Source organism: Schistocerca americana, chromosome 3 (genome assembly GCF_021461395.2).
Source record: "Schistocerca americana isolate TAMUIC-IGC-003095 chromosome 3, iqSchAmer2.1, whole genome shotgun sequence".
NCBI classification, from domain to species: domain Eukaryota; kingdom Metazoa; phylum Arthropoda; class Insecta; order Orthoptera; family Acrididae; genus Schistocerca; species Schistocerca americana.
The window spans coordinates 240,884,670-240,906,049 of NC_060121.1; the positions used below are offsets into that span (position 1 = coordinate 240,884,670).

The 21,380-nt window shown below is 42.9% G+C and overlaps 1 protein-coding gene across 2 annotated transcripts in view; it reads right to left on the minus strand.

Moving 5' to 3' along the window:
* The window catches only part of LOC124607151 (mycosubtilin synthase subunit C), a 136,785-nt gene that overhangs the window by 56,009 nt on the left and 59,396 nt on the right, over positions 1-21,380 (minus strand). For both annotated transcript variants that reach the window (XM_047139360.1, XM_047139359.1), the window contains exon 2: positions 2,027-2,162. In XM_047139360.1, coding sequence (XP_046995316.1) covers positions 2,027-2,146 — 120 coding nt within the window. In that variant the 5' untranslated portion in view covers positions 2,147-2,162. The remainder of the gene's footprint in view (positions 1-2,026; positions 2,163-21,380) is intronic.

Below are 21,380 nucleotides of genomic sequence, written 5' to 3' on the forward strand. Positions count from 1 at the left end.
AAATTTAGAGTTTTAAGGTCATCGTCGTCCTTTCAAGGATTAAGCTATTGCGTGTCTCAAACTCTCAGTCAAAATATACTATATGTAACTTTGCCAGTAATTTTTAAAATCCCCAGCTAGGCTACGAGCGCTGCAAGTCACGTGATTGCGCTGCAAGTCACGTGATTGCGCTGCAAGTCACGTGATTGCGCTGCAAGTCACGTGATTGCGCTGCAAGTCACGTGATTGCGCTGCAAGTCACGTGATTGCGCTGCAAGTCACGTGATTGCGCTGCAAGTCACGTGATTGCGCTGCAAGTCACGTGATTGCGCTGCAAGTCACGTGATTGCGCTGCAAGTCACGTGATTGCGCTGCAAGTCACGTGATTGCGCTGCAAGTCACGTGATTGCGCTGCAAGTCACGTGATTGCGCTGCAAGTCACGTGATTGCGCTGCAAGTCACGTGATTGCGCTGCAAGTCACGTGATTGCGCTGCAAGTCACGTGATTGCGCTGCAAGTCACGTGATTGCGCTGCAACCTCTTAGATATCGTGACCCGCCTGATTTGTTGGGGCTTCAGCACACCCCCAGAGGCCCCCCACCCCCCTGCCGTATGTTAAACGACAATGTCTGGCTCCTCTGTCCGTATTGCTTAGCTTACGGGACACTGCAGGTAGCTACACTACCGTCGACACAGTTCTCAGCTTCATCGCAACACGCAAATCCTCCTTCCCGGCAATGAAGGTCAGTTTTCGGATTAAACTATTCTTCGAGGATGGGAAGGAGAGATTGTGAAGTATGAGCCACACGCCCGACAGTACTGCAATCCCTCTGACACACTTGTTATGCGTGCGGCCTAAAGTGGTAGGCGTTTCGTCAGCAATCACGTACTCTGATCTGACTAGGCCAGCAGGCGGCAGTGCAAGCATGGCTAGAGGCCACCAACCCGTTGGTCCCGTTTGCTTCTGCAGGCCACATGATCGCAAGCAGTTCCTATGGTGTCTATGTGGTTGGGTATTTAGGGCGGTGCAATGCCACATCGTCGATCTCTGGTTCACGCACCGGTTGCACCCACAATGCTTCAGTCTGCGTCTCATTCGAAACCTTCGCTATGTGCGATACCATACAGCTCGCAGCCATCGCCAACCGAGGGTGCAACCAGTGTGTGCCCGCACCATCACCAGCAGGTGGTCTTTGCATCGAGACTACCACAAAATTTGCATCGACCGTCTAGGGGGCTATGGGACTAAACCGCGAGGTCATCGGTCCCGCGTTTCAAAATTTAACTGAAAGTGGTAGGATCCAGTCAGAGGGGTCAAACAATAATGCGAGGAAACTAACAACAGAAGGATAAGCGAGTGGTCTTTGTGAGGAGTAGTGGTCATTGGTCCCAGGCGCAGGAAACGAGAAGGGAGGCCCCAACCACAACCATCCTGCTACCAGAAGTAAAGCAAAACCTTGTAACTTGAAATAAATGTCACTTTCACGTAGTAAATTGAGAACCAGTTACTCTATCCGTGAATCGTCTGCTAAAATTAAAGACAAGTAATGTCGAAGGCTACACTTAGTACAAAGGGCAAAAAGAAGCGGACATCCCAAAAATGTATGGGATACAGTCAGTCTGGTTCCACAATCACATTGTAGGAGTGGCTCGTTACACAAGAGAAAACGATGGGTGAACCTAGTATGACCGATGTGCAGACGGCTCAAGACAGTGGAGCTGAAGGAAGACCTCCAAACTGCAGTAGTGTCCTTGACTGAGCGAAGTTTATTACTGAGAGCAGCAGCGCGCCAGAAGTCATTCCACTTTCGGGGAAAGAGATTGTGTGTGTATCCGTATATCTACACCTGGAATCATGAAAGGAAATTCACAATGGTACAAATAGCTCAGAGCACTATGGCACTTAACATTTGAGGTCATCCGTCCCCTAGAACTTAGAACTACTTAAACCGAACTAGAACATTCTTATCTTATTCTGGGGCAACGGCCTTGCCGCAGTGGGGAAGGCAATAACACATGGAGACGTGAGACAGTGTGGTGCACTGACCTGGTTAGCGTCTGCCCTGGCCGCCGTCTCCTCCAGTATGCGGTGCAGAAGCGCGCCGGCCGACGCGTCGTCTTCCCGCACCTCACCGCGCAGCACCGACAGCTGCGGCACCGACCCCATCGCGTGACCGTGGAACCTGTGGGCACACCCAGCAAGTCGACTGCTCACTCACGTTTGTAGAGCGAACTCAGTACTGGTCACTGCCAGTACGATTGAAAGTCGTGAGACACGTAACTATATGAGATGGAAGATTTTTTTGAAAATTAGTCGCTGTTAAGGCACTTTGAAGCTAGCCAAACAAAAATTGGTATTTTGTGTCTATCTGAAATAAAGAAATTGTGTTTCAGCATTTTTCGAAATCTACCTGCTATGAGTGTGAAATAGTGGATGAAACGTTTTTTGTAGTATAAATCATTATGAAAGCACTACTAAAATATTTTTAAAGCTATATGTATGAGAACTGGTTCTTGATTTCTGGGTTATAAATAAAAAATACGTGTTTCATCGTTTTTTCGAAATTTACTAACATATTTCTCAGTCGATACTAGTACTATCGAAGGTGAAAAGACGACATATTAAAAAATGACGAAATTCCTCCAGCTGTATTAAGGTGTTGGTTTTATTGGCAGCTAGTTTCGATGTTACAACATCTTCAGGTCCACACTTGTTGACAGTAACCGTATGTGTGTAACACTAGTAGTCAATGGTGAGATAGGCGTTTTCCATACGGAAGGCAGGTAGTAACTCCTTCTGCATGGAACACGCCTATCTCACCACTGACTACTAGTGTTACACACATACGGTTGCTGTCAACAAGTGTGGACCTGAAGATGATGATGTAACAACATCGAAACTAGCTGCCAATAAAACCAGCACCTTAATACAGCTGGAGGAATTTCGTCATTTTTTAACATATACTAGCTGACGTCCCAAGTCGTCCGTTTCAATTATGGATATACGAAGACATAAGAAAAGTTTGTATCCCGTACTTCAGTCGACCTGTGTAGATCAACTGAAGAATAGGACACCAGTGCTAGCAAAGACGAAGAAAGCGACATATGTAACAATGGCATCCTGTACCTTAGTTGAACTACGTAGCGTAGTATCATGCTCTTCAGTTGACATATATGGGACACAAATTTTACTGCCTTAAGTTTTTTCGCAGTCGCTAGTACTACTGTGATAATTTTCAGTCTACGCTATTAATATCGAAGGCGAAAAACAATTTGTATCCCATACTTTAGTTGACGAGCTACAAATTTTATGTATGTCGCTTTTTTCCGCCTTCACGTTGTTCATCTGAGGTACAACATGCGTCGATATTTTTTGTCTTCGTTTGCATCATCATATTCTTCAGATGATGCATATAGGTGGACTGAAGTATGGGATACAAATTTTACTCATGTCGGTATTTCCACCTACGACAGTACTCATATCAACTGAACAATAGAATGCAAGTAGTAGCGGAGGCGAAAAAAGCAACACCTGTGAAATTTGTATCCAGTACTTCAGTTGACCTACTTAGGTCAACTGAAGACTAGGATATTGTGCTAGCGAAGGCGAAAAAGTCGACGTACATTAAATTTGTATCCGATACTGCAGTTAACCTACGTAGATCAGCTGAAGTTCGGGATACAACTCATCTCAACTGAGGTATTCCACGCTGGCATTACGTCTGCCTTTTCTTTTTTGCACTAGTATCCCATTCTTCAATTGGGCTATGTAGGTCAACTGAAGACTGGGACACTAGGATTCAAAGAAGCGACATACCTAACATATTCGAAATATGGATGTACGTCATAAGTCTACAATCTGTTTTCTCTGCCCTGCATTCTATTGTTTCTCAACATTCGTCTTTGCTGTTAATCTGTGCATTACATCAGCTCTGACATCATCTGACGGCATTGGTCAAAGCCGAAGTCTTCTATCGCACTCTTCAGTAATATCCAACTTTCACTGCACAGTGTACGTCAAGAATAACTCGCATTAAGTTACAAAAAATATTTTTATATGTAATTGACAGAGATAATGTTAGAGGTTTTCCACAGAAAGTATTTATCTTAAGAATATTTATTATAAATTACTTACATCTGTTTTACAATGGTGCGCTTATTTTTACGTCATTTTGATTTAAGTGTGTTTTCGAAACAAATAGTAACACAGAATTAAGCACTATTGTAAAATAAATGTAAGCAAATTATAATCCATATTGTTCAGATAAATACCTACTGTACAAAAGCATATACTCTGAGAAAGACCTATGGCATTATCTCCGAAAACTGCATTTAAAAACCTCTTTTTAACTGTGTTTATGTAAGATTCCCGACGTATACCGTGCACTGAAAGTTGTGTGTGTGTGCGCATAAGGAAACCAAGTACAAGTAAGACCATATTTTGCCCCTAAATATTCATAAAAATCGATAACTAAATAAAAATTGTGCGGTTTTTATATATTGCAGTAAATTCAACAAAAAGTAAAACTTAACACGTTGAAAACATTACGTAGAAACACTTTAGTACAGAGAGAAAACACAGTTGAAAATACTCATTTTTCCCGAAACGCATCGTGTAAAATATTAGTAAAAGAAAATCGTGATTTTTAGCAGAAAATTTATTTGTAAACAAAGATGTTTTCACAGTCGCAGCCTTTCAAAAAACCATTTGTAATGGAGAAAAATCAGACCCGGAACGCATATACAAAGAACGGTCTTCCACGTTTCACAAACCGTACCGAAGTAGGGACGTCCAAGTTTCTTGCTTTCAAAATTTTATGCCTCCCGAGCAGCAAAAGGAAGTAATCCGTCATAGGCGGCTGTCGGGCAGCTTGCCGCAGGCTGCATTTACGCCTGGTTGTCGAAGGCTCGCCCGGTGCCAGTCGGTCTGTGGAACTTGCCGAACTGGTGGCTAAGAGCCGTTCTTGACTGCTTCAAGATGTCGCCTTGACCGCCTGGAAAACTACCGCGCCATTTTTCCTCGTCTACGTACTCTGAGGAACGACACTCCAGTTTCCATTCACTGCAATCCTTTAACCGTTTGTTTTTCTCTCTCTCTCTCTCTCTCTCTCTCTCTCTCTCTCTCTCTCTCTCTCTCTCTCTCTCTCTCCACCCCCTTCCCTGTTGCCCTCTAGATCCTCGCCCTCTTAGCGCTGCCTCAGGAATAACGTCACAATTTAATCTACTCACGCTTCACGCTTAGCTGTCACCAATTTAAATGACTGAGAAGGTCAAGTAGCCGAGCTACCACGAGTCGTTAAACGTAGGATGAATAAATAACTCGGACCAACGACGAAACATTGTTGGGACACTGAATCCATATGTGCACAGTTTTGTCACAGAATGACAAAGTTATAAAATAGAAAAATCGGAAAAACACCCGTAATTTGAATGAAAAGTGATTTAATGTTTCAATATGAAAACAAGTTTTATAGAAGTTTAAAGATGAACATCTTTATTACATCTCTGTTCATCGCCTCCTCTTTCCTTCCTCTATCCATTCCCCCTTCCCCCTCCCTCCCTAACTGTGTACATCACTTCCTTCCTCATATCTGTGGCAGTGTCCTATTTTCCCCTCTTCTACTAGCCTTCTTTCTCCACGTTACCACCCCTCGCCAATGGGAGATTGCTGGTACTTACACCCACAGTATTTCTTTCCAGATTGTAATGTGCGTACAGTGTTTGACTGAAATCTATACAGGGATTAGGAGTTTTTTTACTCGCGGCTTTGCCAGAGTACGCACATGTAACGTATTTCACATATATTTAACATCTTTCGCACATATTTGTACACTTATTTCACGTGTAACTAGCGAATTTCGTCCTGCAGTTTTGTTTTCATGCAGCTAAATGTTTATGACGACGTAATTTTGCTAGTACGTTCAGGGGTACATGCGAATATTGTCTGCAAAATGTGTCGTGAATGCAGTTAGTAGTAGTAGTAGTAGTAGTAGTAAAGAAGCAATAAATTAAAACGTCTAATCTGATGCGGCAGTTTTATAACATGAACAGCAAAAGTGTAAGGGGTAAACTTTTTTCTTCATTTTTTTCTGTGCTTTGTCAGCGAGAAAAAGTTTCGTAAAAGTTTGAAATTATTGCGTCAAGTTTGTCGCGAGTTACTAAGTGCTCTCGTGAGCTACACTACTTTTTCAGCCTCACCCCCGCCCCTTTGACAGGTAACTGATCCTTACCCCATAGCGATTCTCCACAGGCAGTGTGAAGCCCAATTCGCTTTATTTGTTCATGAGACCCAGAAAATATTAGATCCAGGCTTCCAGGTAGATGCCATTTTCCTTGACTTCCGGATGGCGTTCGATAAAGTTCCGCACTGTCGCCTGATAAAGTAAGAGCCTACGGAATATCAGACCAGCTGTGTGGCTGGATTGAAGAGTTTTTAGCAAAAAGAACACAGCATGTTATTCTCAATGGAGAGACGTCTAAAGACGTTAAAGTAACCTCTGGCGTGCCACAGGGGAGTGTTATGGGACCATTCCTTTTCAGAATATATATAAATGACCTAGTAGATAGTGTTTGAAGTTACATGCGGCTTTTCGCGGATGATGCTGTAGTATACAGAGAAGTTGCAGCATTAGAAAATTGCAGCGAAATGCAGGAAAATCTGCAGCGGATAGGCACTTGGTGCAGGGAGTGGCAACTGACCCTTAACATAGACAAATGTAATGTATTTCTAATACATAGAAAGAAGGATCCTTTATTGTATGATTATATGATAGCGGAACAAACACTGGTAGTAGTTACTTCTGTAAAATATCTGGGAATATGCGTGCGGAACGATCTGAAGTGGAATGATCATATAAAATTGTTTGTAAGGCGGGTGCCAGGTTGAGATTCATTGGGAGAGTCCTTAGAAAATGTAGTCCATCAACAAAGGAGGTGGCTTACAAAACACTCGTTCGACCTATACTTGAGTATTGCTCATCAGTGTGGGATCCGTACCAGGTCGGGTTGACAGAGGAGATAGAGAAGATCCGAAGAAGAGGGGAGGAGGAGGAGGAGGAGGAGGAGGAGGAGGAGATTAGTGTTTAACGTCCCGTCGACAACGAGGTCATTAGAGACGGAGCGCAAGCTCGGGTGAGGGAAGGATGGGGAAGGAAATCGGCCGTGCCCTTTCAAAGGAACCATCCTGGCATTTGCCTGAAGCGATTTAGGGAAATCACGGAAAACCTAAATCAGGATGGCCGGAGACGGGATTTCCAAAGAAGAGCGGCGCGTTTCGTCACAGGGTTATTTGGTAACCGTGATAGCGTTACGGAGATTTTTAGCAAACTCAAGTGGCAGACTCTGCAAGAGATGCGCTCTGCATCGCGGTGTAGCTTGCTGTCCAGGTTTCGAGAGGGTGCGTTTCTGGATGAGGTATCGAATATATTGCTTGCCCCTACTTATACCTCCCGAGGAGATCACGAGAATGTAGATGTACCAAGTTTGGTTGAAATTGGTCCAGTTGTTGAGGAGAAGATGGGATGGATACATATATACATTTGCTTTTACAATATGTATGAGTATACATATACTGACTGTAAAAATGCTCTGTGCTGACAACGTACCCCTGCTAGACTACCCCAGCCGTGGCGTGCGAGGGAATGAATTAACAATAAAGAAAAACAAATATCCGAGAGCTATTGTTGTCTGTAAAGGGACTGGCATTGAAGGAGAACTGGACAAACAATCCCGTCGTAAGATGTACTCCCGAGAGAAGGCCGACCATCAAGTGGCACTAACACAACTTACGCGGCCGGTTGCGTGAGCGACTGGTACCCGGCCGCCTTCACCTCAATCAGCAGCGCAAAGTAAACTAACTGCATGCCGAACGCTGCCGAGCTAGGTTTGCAGCGTTGGCGGACGCTGATGTGGCCGCGTTTACACGACGGTGCTGACAAAACATCAGCTCATGTGACGGGCAGACAGAGCCGTCGATGTAGGCTGGTGCCACAACAAAGCTCCGAGCACAGTACTTGGCATACGACGACTGCGGAAAAACAACAGCTCCCTCTACTCTATCAACAGCCGCGATTTCAGACAGCGAAACCGTTTATAGGGGAATTCTTCACACGGTTCCAATAGAATCTGAAGCTCTTTATTCACATGAAGTGCTGAGTGCTATTGACAAGGGATTTCAGATCGATTCCGTATTCCTGGATTTCGGGAAGGCTTTTGACACTGTACCACACAAGCGGCTCGTAGTAAAACTGCGTGCTTATGGAAGGAATATCGTCTCAGTTATGTGACTGGATTTGAGATTTCCTGTCACAGTGGTCATTTCGTAGTAACTGACGCAAAGTCATCGAGTAAAACAGAAGTGATTTCTGGCGTTCCCCAAGGTAGTGTTATAGGCCCTTTGCTGTTCCTCACCTATATAAAGGATTTGGGAGACAATCTGAGCAGCCGTCTTCGGTTTTTTGCAGATGACGCTGTCGTTTGTCGACGAATAAAGCCATCAGAAGACCAAAAGAAACTGCAAAACGGTTTAGAAAAGATATCTGAATAGTGCGAAAGTGGCACTTGACCCTCAATAACGAAAACTGTGAGGTCATCCTCCTGAGTGCTAAAAGGACGTCAAACTTCGGTTACACGATAAATAAGTCAATCTAAAGGCCGTAAATTCAGCTAAATACCTAGGAATTACAATTACGAACAATTTCAATTGGAGGAAACACGAAGAAAATGTTGTGGGGAAGGCTAACCAAAGACTGCGTTTTATTGGCAGGACACTCAGAAAACGCAACAGATCTAAGGAGACTGCCTACACTACGCTTGTCCGTCCTCTTTTAGACTACTGCTGCGCGGTGTGGGATCCTTACCAGATAGGACTGGCGGAGTACCTCGAGAAAGTTCAAAGAAGGGCAGCACATATTGTATTATCGTGAAATATGGTAGAGAGTGTCACTGAAATGATACAGGATTTGGGCTGGACATCATTAAAAGAAAGGCGTTTGGCGTTTTTCGTTGCGACGGAATCTTCTCACGAAATTCCAATCACCAACTTTCTCCTCCGGATGCAAAAATATTTTGTTGACACCGACCTACATAGGGATAAACGATCACCACGATAAAATAAGGGAAATCAGAGCTCGTACGGAAAGTTATAGGTGTTCATTCTTTCCGCGCGCTATACGAGATTGGAAGAGAGAATTGCGAAGGTGGTTCGATAAACCCTCTGCCAGGCACTTAAATGTGATTTGCAGAGTATCCATGTAGATGAATTTTATAAGGTAAAACCGCTCAGGACTTTAGGAATTCATAATTTGATATTCTCGTTCCCACTGGAAAAGTCTAAGATTTGCTTAACCACAAACTTTTCTGGTGGAGACTCCTGTATGTCAGTCCGGGGCAAACCGGACGCTTCTTTTACAGACGGTTGAAGGTACTGAAGCAACCATTTCGGCACACGAAGGTACAGAGAAAGCAGACTATTAAACGGTTTACTTAATGCTCTAAGTTTTTCATGCAACGAAACGGTGAAACACCTATAATTTTCTTTTAAATGAACGACGTACAAAAGGTTTAGGTGCTTTCTTAATATCGTAGTGGGAGTTGATGAGTTGATGGTCTTTCATCTTGGATACACAAAAATGCAGGAAGAAAATGAGGTTAAAGGTTAATGTCCTGATGAGTTCGCCTGCCGGTGTGGCCGTGAGGTTCTAGGCGCTTCAGTCTGGAGCCGCGTGAACACTACGGTCGCAGGTTCGAATCCTGCCTCGGGCATGGATGTGTGTGATGTCCTTACGTTAGTTAAGTTTAAGTAGTTCTAAGTTCTAGGGGACTGATGACCACAGATGTTAAGTCCCATAGTGCTCAGAACCATTTGAACCTGATGAGTTCGAGGGTGTGACAAATGAAAGCGACATGATCGGAAAATGAATACACCGTGGTCTTTAAGACTTGGTATCCGGTCGACAGTATATAAAGAACGGGTATCTAAAATCTGAATGGGCCAAGATAGTCTCGAATAAAATTGTAGTGCCTTAAATGCGTTACCAGAACTATTGCACCTGAATATTGTTTTTTCCACGCCTAAGAGATTTGTGATTTTTTCAGTATGGAAGTTTAAATTTTCAATCGTAACTGAAGATGGGAACATTCGTGTTACCAGGGGAATTTACAAGTAAACTAGCCTCTGGCTGCAAACATGGTTTTCAATCCTTTTTATTGCTTCTATTTCGTGTCTACCGCTCCCATCTTCAGATGTACCTTGTAATGTACATCTAATCGATGTCAGGTATAACTTCCTCAGGATCACAGGTTGCTTTCACCGCAGAACAACAACACATGCAGAAAACCTGTACTCTCAAAACCCCCAGAAAACCCCCAGAAACCCCCCCCCCCCCCCCACAAAACCCCACTTCTGCGATCACGATCAGCAGCAGGTGGTCTGCTGCCGACGTGTAATAATAATGCAATAAGGAAATTGAAAACCATGTTTGCAGTCAGAGGCTTATTTATAATTTCAGTACAGTAAAAAGCTCTAATTTAAAATCGTTAATTTGCTTTCCCACAGTTAATCATACACTATAATTTCGATTCGACACCAAGATCTCGTCAGTAGACGTAGCAGGGCAAGATCGTGTTTAACTTTGTAGCCCCATTCTACTGCCGTTCATTCCGACAAGCCAATACATTAATATTCCCCTGATGCAGCTAACTGCCGGTAGAAAATACACTAATTAAAATTGTACAGTGCGAGATTGCGATAACAACAATATGACTTCACCTTGTGGTTGAAGCTCGCTTTTTGTTCGAGTTTACTTCTTAACAACGGAAATACGTTTCTGTATTGAGCAGATCAAAAAAATGGTTCAAATGGCACTATGGGACTTAACTTCTGAGGTCATCAGTCCCCTAGAACTTAGAACTACTTAGACCTAACTAACCTAAGGACATCACACACATCCATGCCCGAGGCAGGATTCGAACCTGCTACCGTAGCGGTCGCGCGGTTCCAGACTGTAGCGCCTAGAACCGCTCGGCCACTCCGCCCGGCTGTCTTGAGCAGACAAGTTATTCTTGTTTAACATCCATACAGGTTTCCGCGAAGTTTGATCATCTTCAGTGGGTTGATTTATTAGTATCACATACTGACGTTTATGTGGCTGCCTGAAATTTGCAGTACAAACATAATAGAATAAAATTTTTTCTGAAATCTCTTAGCTATTTTTGAAGCTTTTTTTTATTTCCACAGTCACAACATGTTTCGAGCCCAGCCCATCGTCTGGTGACCTGTCAGTAATTTAAAATCTGATTGCGAACTCTTCCCATAATCCAAATGCAAATATGTACAACTGCAAGGTTCAAAAACGTACAAGAATAATAGAAATTGTGCATGTGAAAACAGGCAAAAAAAATGTACATACCATGTGCAATTACTAAGCTCAAGAGGCAGTTGTAGATGCCGTATATCGAGACATGCGTATGGTGTATCAGGTGCAAATAACCTTTCACTCGGAAAGACAGAAACCGAATGTACCAGTGCCAGAGCGCCAGGTAACATGCGCCGTGGCCTATAGGGGGTACCTTGTACTAGCACAGTGCTGTGTGGCGGAATCTCTAGTATCTGAAGGATATTTAATGAAAGTTGTATATCAGGATTGCTAACAAAAATAAAGCTTAAAGACAAAGTCGTGCAAAGTATGACAATTGCAGATGTGAATATAACAGCATATTAAAAAATTAACTCTAAATTGCGGCAACCGTCACCGAACATTTGGTGTTATAAAAGTGGCCGCAAAGATAACACGATTTTTACTTCCAAGATCAACTGAAGAAATTATCAAAAATATGAAAAAACATCTTGTTCCAGTGATCTCTGTAAGTACTCGGTCACGGAAGGGCCATCTCTGTACGAAAATTTGTAGGTCCTCCAAAATATCCAGATAAACACTTATTCTCCTAACGATGAATCTGTAAATTGTTTTCGATACCACGAAGCTGATGATTGCACAAACGTAAATGAGCTCCTAGTGAACAACTACAGCTAGGATAATCGCATTTCCTATATCTCGTTCTGAACTCATTGCCTGTCTGCCGATATAAAACGTGCCAGAAGCTCCACCCTTCATCTTACAGAGCCCCCATTGCAAAACCTATAAACAGGTTGCTATATACTATGTCGGAGGCGCATCTGCAATTTGTTAATAGCATTAAAAACCACCACATTATGCTTTTTGAACTCATTACTTATCTTCAGAGAAGGTGCATCTACATACATAATAGTAGTATATCTATCTACTTCGTTGTTTACTCCACTCCCTTCGTGAGTCTGTGACAAATTTTTCACGCATTTTCCTAATATCACTGTATCTAAACCCATTTGCAATCGACTGTACTGCAAATATCAGCCAGCCATATAAGCATCAGTGTGTTACACACATGTGAACCCACTGACGACGGTGAAACTTTGCCAAATCACGCTCGGGCGTTAAACAAGAAGTTGTGACTGCTTCAAGGCAAAAGTGTACTTCCATAATTACAAAAATTTGAGCGTTTGAATCAATGATGTGACAGCAGTGTGGTAGTTCTCAGTCATTTTCATTGCTTAAATTCTACCTGCACTTCTCGCGAAGAGTTTCAGGCCACCACGCTTCTGCGTCGAAGCTGAATCGAGCTCGCCGGAAGGTAAGGTATGCGAGTGCAATTAAATCACATAACCAACCAACCGCATTTGGGTCGCGCGTCGCACACGGCAATTTAATGGCAAATTACACTCCTTCCGCATACGATGTAAATAGAGGTATCAACATCTTGCGTGAGCCGGTGGTTCAGTGAACAAGAGAATGACACTTCTGGAACCCAAGCAGGATTGCTCCGAAGTCTTGGTTCTCGCTACCGTTGCAGGGCATTTATTGGAATATTAGAGTTATAAATTTATAAGGTTGTTTATAACATAATAACCTGTTTGGCAGCATGATGCACCGCAGAACTTACTGATGACACCGTGTTTACAACACGTTTTCACACTACACTGTGCTGCACTGGCGGTGCTGCCCTCAAGCTGCGTGGAGAAGAACTACGGCAGCTCCCCACAAGGAGGGTGCAGCCCTTTTTTTGGGAGCCCCGACAGATGTGTGGGTCGCCTGCCGTTAAGATGATGCGGTGGGGAGGGGTGGGGGGGGGGGGCGGGTGTGGGGGTGGGAGAAGGAAGAGGGCGCGGGGAGCAGCTCTCGTGTAAATAGATGTTGCTCCTCTGTCCCATTAGAGAAATCCCAGATTAGTATCAGCTGGTCCATTAAGATAAAATGAACGGCCAAATAATTCCGTCCAGCTAACCGTTATTTAGACAGCGGAAACAATAACGATCTAAAACGAATCTGTCAATCACACAACACAGATAATTGTCTTTATTTGGACTTATAAACCGCGCATATGACAACTTCTTACTCTTTGTTTATCGGGAAGTTACGCGGCAGATTCTGAACACACATGGGACGGACACAGTGCATATGGTGGTTAAAAATTTTTATTTTATAGTTGTAAATTCTTTTATGTGGGAACTGTGACAGCATGCCTGAATACTGGTGTGTTTTTATAGTGGCTTTGATCTCAGCGTATTTGGTTTTTCGTGAATATAAAATTCTCATTCTACTTCTGCTACATACTATGCTATCTATTGCACAGTGCATTGTTTTGCACCGACATTAGACACTTCCTGCATTATTCTATTCACAAATTGAGAGACAGTGTGTTTTTTTGTCCCCATAAGCGTCCTACTAACTTAAAACCGTTTCGCTAGTGCATATCGCTTTCTCCTAAACAAATCCAAACTGGTTTTTCTTGCTGTGATATAGACCTCGGGGAAGATCAGTTGGGTGCCTGAGAAATGCAGGAACACGTGGGGGCCGTCCTGAACCTAGGACTTATCTTAGAAGATAGACTGAAGAAAGGCAAACATATTTATAGCATTTGCAGATTTTGAGAAAGCTTCAGATAATGCCTAGTGAAATGCACATTCTAAAATTCTGATAGCCGGACTAAAACACTGGTAGCAGAAAGTTATTTGCAACTTGTATGGGAATCAGACTGCAGTTGTAAGCGTCGATGGACATGAAAGGAACGCAGTGCCTGAGAAGAGAGCGAGACTTTTAGCCAACCTCAGATGTTATTCAATCTGTACACTGAGCAAGCAATAAAGGAAACGAAAGAAAAAATTGGAGTAGGATTTAAGGTTCGAGGAGAAGAAATGAAACCTTTTGAGTTTGCCAAGGGCAGTTTAACGGAATGGGTAGCGTATTGAGAAGTGGTTGTAAGATAACAAAAGAAGAACAAGAGTAAAAGGAACGCTTAGGGAACTACGAAGGTGTGCTGAAAAGTAATGCCTCCGAATCTCGTGTGAAAACTCAGATTTTTGTATAATTGAAATATTGTTAACAGTCTACACCTTTGTTCTTCACTTCAATGTATTTCTCAACATAGTCCTCCTGGCGACGAACATTTCTCCCAACGAGAGAGCAGTTTGTTGATACCATCACTGTGGATTGACTGTTGACGGAACCACAACCTCACCTCTGCTTGCACGTGTTCATCACTGTCAAAGTGAAGCACTCGAATGTGTTCTTGAAGTCTTGGAAACAGATGAAAACCGGATGGGGCCATGCCGGGACTGTATAGAGGACTATCGATGACTGTACCCAAGGCGTCGGATTGTTGCAGATGCCGCAGCGCTCTTATTTGGTCTGGCATTGCGATGCTGAAGGAGAATGTTTTACGTGTGGGCGAGTTCTTTGAATTCTCGACACTGTTACAGCACGCAATTTCTCACACACCGAAATAGTTACGTTACACACTACCATGTTACACGCCATAGAGCCTGTATCCCTATACGGGCGCTCTATTACACGCTACAGTTGGGAGCCATCTAGCGGCAGATGGCTGCAAATACGTACACAAGAATAAAGGTGTTGAAAGTTAATAATGTTTGTTTTATTTAAAAAGTTTTGACAAATTCGGAGGCTTTCCTTTCCAGCACGCCCTCGTAGACAGGAAATGATGATGTTCTTGTTGTGGTCTTCAGTCCTGAGACTGGTTTGATGCAGCTCTCCATGCTACTCTATCCTGTGCAAGCTTCTGTATCTCCCAGTACCTACTGCAACCTACATCCTTCTGAATCTGCTTAGTGTATTCGTCTCTTGGCCTCCCTCTACGATTTTTACCCTCCACGCTGCCCTCCAATGCTAAATTTGTGATCCCTTGATGCCTCAAAACATGTCCTACCAACCGATCCCTTCTTCTAGTCAAGTTGTGCCACAAACTTCTCTTCTCCCCAATCCTATTCAATACCTCCTCATTAGTTACGTGATCTACCCACCTTATCTTCAGCATTCTTCTGTAGCACCACATTTCGAAAGCTTCTATTCTCTTCTTGTCCAAACTGGTTATCGTCCATGTTTCACTTCCATACATGGCTACACTCCATACAAATACTTTCAGAAACGACTTCCTGACACTTAAATCTATACTCGATGTTAACAAATTTCTCTTCTTCAGAAACGATTTCTTTGCCATTGCCTGTCTACATTTTATATCCTCTCTACTTCGACCATCATCAGTTATTTTACTCCCTAAATAGCAAAACTCTTTTACTACTTTAAGTGTCTCATTTCCTAATCTAATCCCCTCAGCCTCACCCGATTTAATTTGACTACATTCCATTATCCTCTTTTTGCTTTTGTTGATGTTCATCTTATATCCTCCTTTCAAGACACTGTCCATTCCGTTCAACTTCTCTTCCAAGTCCTTTGCCGTCTCTGACAGAATTACAATGTCATCGGCGAACCTCAAAGTTTTTACTTCTTCTCCATGACTTTTAATACCTACTCCGAATTTTTCTTTTGTTTCCTTTACTGCTTGCTCAATATACAGATTGAATAACATCGGGGAGAGGCTACAACCCTGTCTCACTCCTTTCCCAACCACTGCTTCCCTTTCATGCCCCTCGACTCTTATAACCGCCATCTGGTTTCTGTGCAAACTCTGCATGTCCTCGGGAAAAATTACGGCTGTAGTATCCCCTTGCTTTCAGCCGTTCGCAGTACCAGCACAGCAAGGCCGTTTTGATTATTGTTACAAGGCCAGATCAGTCAATCATCCAGACTGTTGCCCCTGCAACTACTGAAAAGGCTGCTGCCCCTCTTCAGGAACCACATGTTTGTCTGGCCTCTCAACAGATACCCCTCCGTTGTGGTTGCACCTACGGTACAGCCATCTGTATCGCTGAGGCACGCAAGCCTCCCCACCAACGGCAAGGTCCATGGTTCATGGGGGGGAGACAGGAAATGAAGTGCTAAAAGCACTAGATAAGTTTTAGTGTTTTGGCAGCAGACTAACTGATGGCTGAAGTAGAGACGATACAGAGCGCCGACTAAGAATAGCGATAAAAGCAGGTCTCAAAAATAGCAGTTTGTTAACATCGAATAGAAATGTAATCATTAAGAAATATTTTCTGGAAGCATTTGTGTTGAGTGCAGCCTTCTACAGAAGTGAAACGTAATCGATAAGCAGTTGATACGGTAAGAGAATAACACTTTTGGATGTGGTGCTACAAAAAGAGCTGATTAAAGAACAACTGAGGGGGTACTTAACCGAATCAGATAGAACTGAAAGTTGCGCCAGAATTTAACTAAAGTTAGGGATCAGTTGCTAGAATGCACCCTTATGTATCAAGGAGCCATGAACATTGTATTGGAAGGAAATGTATGACTAAAAAAATGTAGAGGTAGATCGAATGTTGAACGCAATATGCAGGTTCAAATGGACGTACGAGGTGTGTAGGAAAGTAATGAACCTAATTTTTTGTCTACCAATGTTTTCATTTTTTTCCAAACAATATTGTCCCCTTCAAGATAGTTCCCTTTGGCGACTATACACCGGGGCAGCCGCCGTTTCCAGTTTAGTTAACAGCGCTGAAAGGCGTTAACTGGTAGGACCTTTAACATGTCGGTCAAATTTTTTTGAATGTTATCCAGAGTTCAAAATTACGTCCTTTTAAGACACTTTCAGTTTCGGGAAGAAAGTCTCAAGGTGAATAGGGGGCTTTGGAACAAAGAGGACGCCTTTTGAGGTGAACAATTCTAAGACGGAAATGGCCGTTTGACATGGGGCGTTGTCACAATGCCGCATCCACTTATCTGCAATGTCCGGTCTCACTCGATTCATCATTTTCCTGAGCCTTTCAAGGACCTCACTGAAAATAATTGGTTGACAGTTTGTCCTTAAGGAACAAATTCGTTATCACGACACCCTTGATGTCAAAAAAGCAAATCAGTGTTCTTTAAATCTTTGATTTGCGTGGAGATATCTTAGTGTGGCACTCCTCACTTTGCTGCTTTGTCTCAGAATCGAACTCAAAAACCCAGAAGTCATCACCTGTGGAACACACTACTGAACCATTCGTGATCATTGGCAATCACGACAGGAAGATCAACGTACATGTTTTTCGATTGTCCTGCTGCGTAATTGTGAGGTTTCACAAAAACATTTTGGCGCAGACCTTTCGCAAATGCAAAACTTCAGTAAAAATTTCATGTACAGTGAAAATTTTTAAGGGGGGATGTTATGGACTTTGGTCCACAAAATCGGTTTTTCGAAAATATTTTCTTGATCTACACAGTTTAATCTATGTTGTGTATGAATTCTATCGTGATAGCAGCTTTAGAAATGTCTTTAAATTGTTGAACTGATTAACTCTGCACTAGCGGCCACTCCCACCTCTTCCGACATTTGGGAAACTGCTTGCTTCAGCGGAATCTTTGTCAGTGTGAAGGCTATTTTCTTTCGATATCTTTGGCTTACATCTATATCTCTGCCTTACATCTGTATCTTTGCCCGAGAACGTTCTTGTATGTGGAAGGTTGAATCTCTCACCTTTACGTGGCAGTCAAGATTTACGCATAATAAACGGTGGAAAAACTGTTTTTAGGAAACCAAGATTTCATGGAAATCGGCTTACCAGCAAAAAAGAGGAAGCTGCTTGAAGTGAAGAACATAAGCTATCAGCTTCAGGATCGACACTTTGGACAGGAAAATTGTACAGGTGCGTGAATGATTAAAAATTTTAGATTTCTACATTAATAAATATGACTAATGACTTTTTAAAATAAATATTTACATTTTCCGTTACATCCCCCCCCCCTTAAGTATAACAGGTCACTCATCATCCTTATTGTTAAATATTTGCCTGTTCTCGCAAGGGCACGCACACGTTCGACGTTTTCGTCAGTTTCAGTTGATCTCACTGAGCGAGGTTTTCGGCCTTGCTAAAGTCATTTGTACCAGCGAAAACTTTTGTGCTTTTGATAGGGAATGGACCCAATAGGTCTGTTTCGACTTTTGAAAGGTCATCCGCGGGCGCCCCAAGTTTAACAGAACTTTTAAGGCATGACGATGCTCTAAATTCCGCTGTTCGATTTTGGTAACCCAACAAAAACACAACTTCAGTGATGGTATTCTCAAAAAGTACGTGACGGCTGTACGGAGCTGGAACTGACTGAGCATCTGTAGGGGATGAACACACCTGTCAACACAAGTAGAACACAGCGTCGCCATATAGCTCGCAATGTTGTAAGCTCACACACGTCGTAGGTAGTAGTAATCAGGCAGAGATGGAGAGTGTAGCACAGATAGCGTGTAGAGGTGCACCAAACGTCTTCGGACTGAAAACCCCCAACAACATGTAATACCGGGTGATCAAAAAGTCAGTATAAATTTGAAAACTGAGTAAATCGCGTAATAATGTAGATAAAGAGGTACAAATTGACACATGCTTGGAATGACATGGGGTTTTATTAGAACCAAAAAATACAAGCGTTCAAAAATGTCCGACAGATGGCGCTTCATCTGATCAGAACAGCAATAATTAGCATAACAAAGTAAGACAAAGCAAAGACGACGGATGTTCTTTACAGGAAATGCTCTATGTCCACCATCATTCCTCAACAATAGCTGCAGTCGAGGAATAATGTTGTGAACAGCACTGTAAAGCATGTCCGGCGTTATGGTGAGACATTGGCGTCGGATGTTGTCTTTCAGCATCCTTAGAGATGTCGGTCGATCACGATACACTTGCGACTTCAGGTAACCCCAAAGCCAATAATCGCACGGACTGATGCCTGGGGACCTGGGAGGCCAAGCATGACGAAAGTGGCGGCTGAGCACACGTTCATCGCCAGACGACGCGCGCGCAAGAGATCTTTCACGCGTCTAGCAATATGGGGTGGAGCGCCATCCTGCATAAACATCGTACGTCCAGCAGGTGTTTATCAGCCAGGCTGGAGATGATGCGATTCTGTAACATATCGGCGTACCTCTCACCCGTCACGGTAGGAGTTTTGCTGTCCAGCGCCATCTGTCGGACATTTTGTGAACTTTGGTTTTTTTTGGTTCTAATAAAACCCCATGTCATTCCAAGCATGTGTGTCAATTTTTACCTCTATCTACATCATTCCATGGTTTATTAAGTTTTCAAATTTATACTGACTTTTTGATCACCCTGTATTTACTTTCAAGATGCCTTTCACATTTTGTATTAAAGTATCTTCACTGATTTTTTTATTGCTTGTCTGTCCTGCCAAAATCTGCTTTTCGTCTCATCTGGTCATATGTTAGAGAACGCACTTCCACTTCAGTTATGAATAGCTTATGGTTTTCTTGTTTTCACAGTATTTTGCCTTGACTAAATGATAGGAAATTTTTCACTGCCGGTGTGATTCTCTACGGGAACTGCGGCGCTATTTGTTGTTAAGAAATGTTTATTTTCTTGACAATAAACGCTGAAGAAACAGTTCTTGCAACAAAAAATAGTCAAAATATGAATGCCATCTAAGTTCGGCACATGGACGCAAGAATAGCGGCAAACGAGGAAAATACCTAAGTTCATATAATGGTATAAATACTGGAAAGAGAATAATATGTCTTCGAAATGGATTAAAATTGATGTAGCTTTGTATAAATATAATTTCCTTCTCGTAAAGTAAGATGGGAGAAAACGTAGTGGTGCACAAGGAACTCAGCACATTTAGAGGTGAACGATGGTTCAAATGGCTCTGAGCACTATGGGACTTAACTTCTGAGGTCATCAGTCCCCTAGAGCTTAGAACTACTTAAACGTAACTAACCTGAGGACATCACACACATCCATGCCCGAGGCAGGATTCGAACCTGCGACCGTAGCGGTCGCGCGGTTCCAGACTAGCGTCTAGAACCGCTCGGCCACTCCGGCCGGCTAGAGGTGAACGATAGCGACAGAAAACGTATCGTTGAAAATTCTTGACAACATTCCGACACGATTAAGTAATAGCGGTGCTACGCGAAAAAGTGACTTCCCTGCGTGGCGACAGGTGGATTTAGCAAGGTCTGCATTCCAAGGCAAGCCTTGCAGTACTTTCGAAGTTTTTCTTTTTTGTATCTAAGCGACAGCGAACGGTTTTGACAATTACTGCTCCTGAAACATGTACATTGTTTGCAGCGAAGACAGTAAAACACGCGACAACAATTTCGGTGGGAAGGTAGAAACATTCCCAGGCTGACAAGTTCCATTGCTAAGGCTGGCGGGAATTGAACAATAAATTTGATCTGCGCAATGGTTTTGTTTGAACGGTTTTTGTCTAGGTAGTAGAATTTGATATTTTTGGTTCCTATGGATAAACGTGAATACACTCAATTTTTTCTTGGCATGTTTATGGCCAACGGCAATTCTCTCAAAACTGGTAAAGATTCTGCGAAGTCTGCACTTCTTGATAGCCCGTTTTCCTTTGTCACTTTCTCCTAAAGCTTGCAACAGTTCCAATTTTTAGGGTTTGAGTGACTGGCGTTTCCGTAATCCCTTCCACACTAACGCAAGGCATACGCAATCTTAAGGTGGCACGTTTCATTGATTTACCTGGGCTATCTGCTCACATAGCTTGGACTCAGTATTACAGATTCTCCACTCTTATTCCGTTAACTAATTTCCTGGCAGAGATATTTATAAAACAGTGATTTTTATAAAGATGGTTGTAATTTTTAAGGACCGAGCTTCATAATTCACAATGCAGTTTTTGAATGCTAATCTCATCTACATAATTCAGTAAGTTCAGTCTCTACCACCGTCTCAGGAAAATTTAATTTTGTGATTGTGTGTCGCCGCTATGGAATTAGCTGAACACACGCAAAATAAGCATCCTGTTCATAGCATTGCTGTTTGTCCTTGCGTTCCACTTCAGCAAGGCTTCGTTTTCTGCTGCGCTGTATTTGGGATGAAAATTTGTTAGGGTCGCTTTAACGAAAGTCAGGACACACTAGAATCACCCACAGTTAAGACTGTCTTTCAGAATTATTATTGGGGGTCAGATTAGGCAAAGTTCAGTAAGATATAGGCG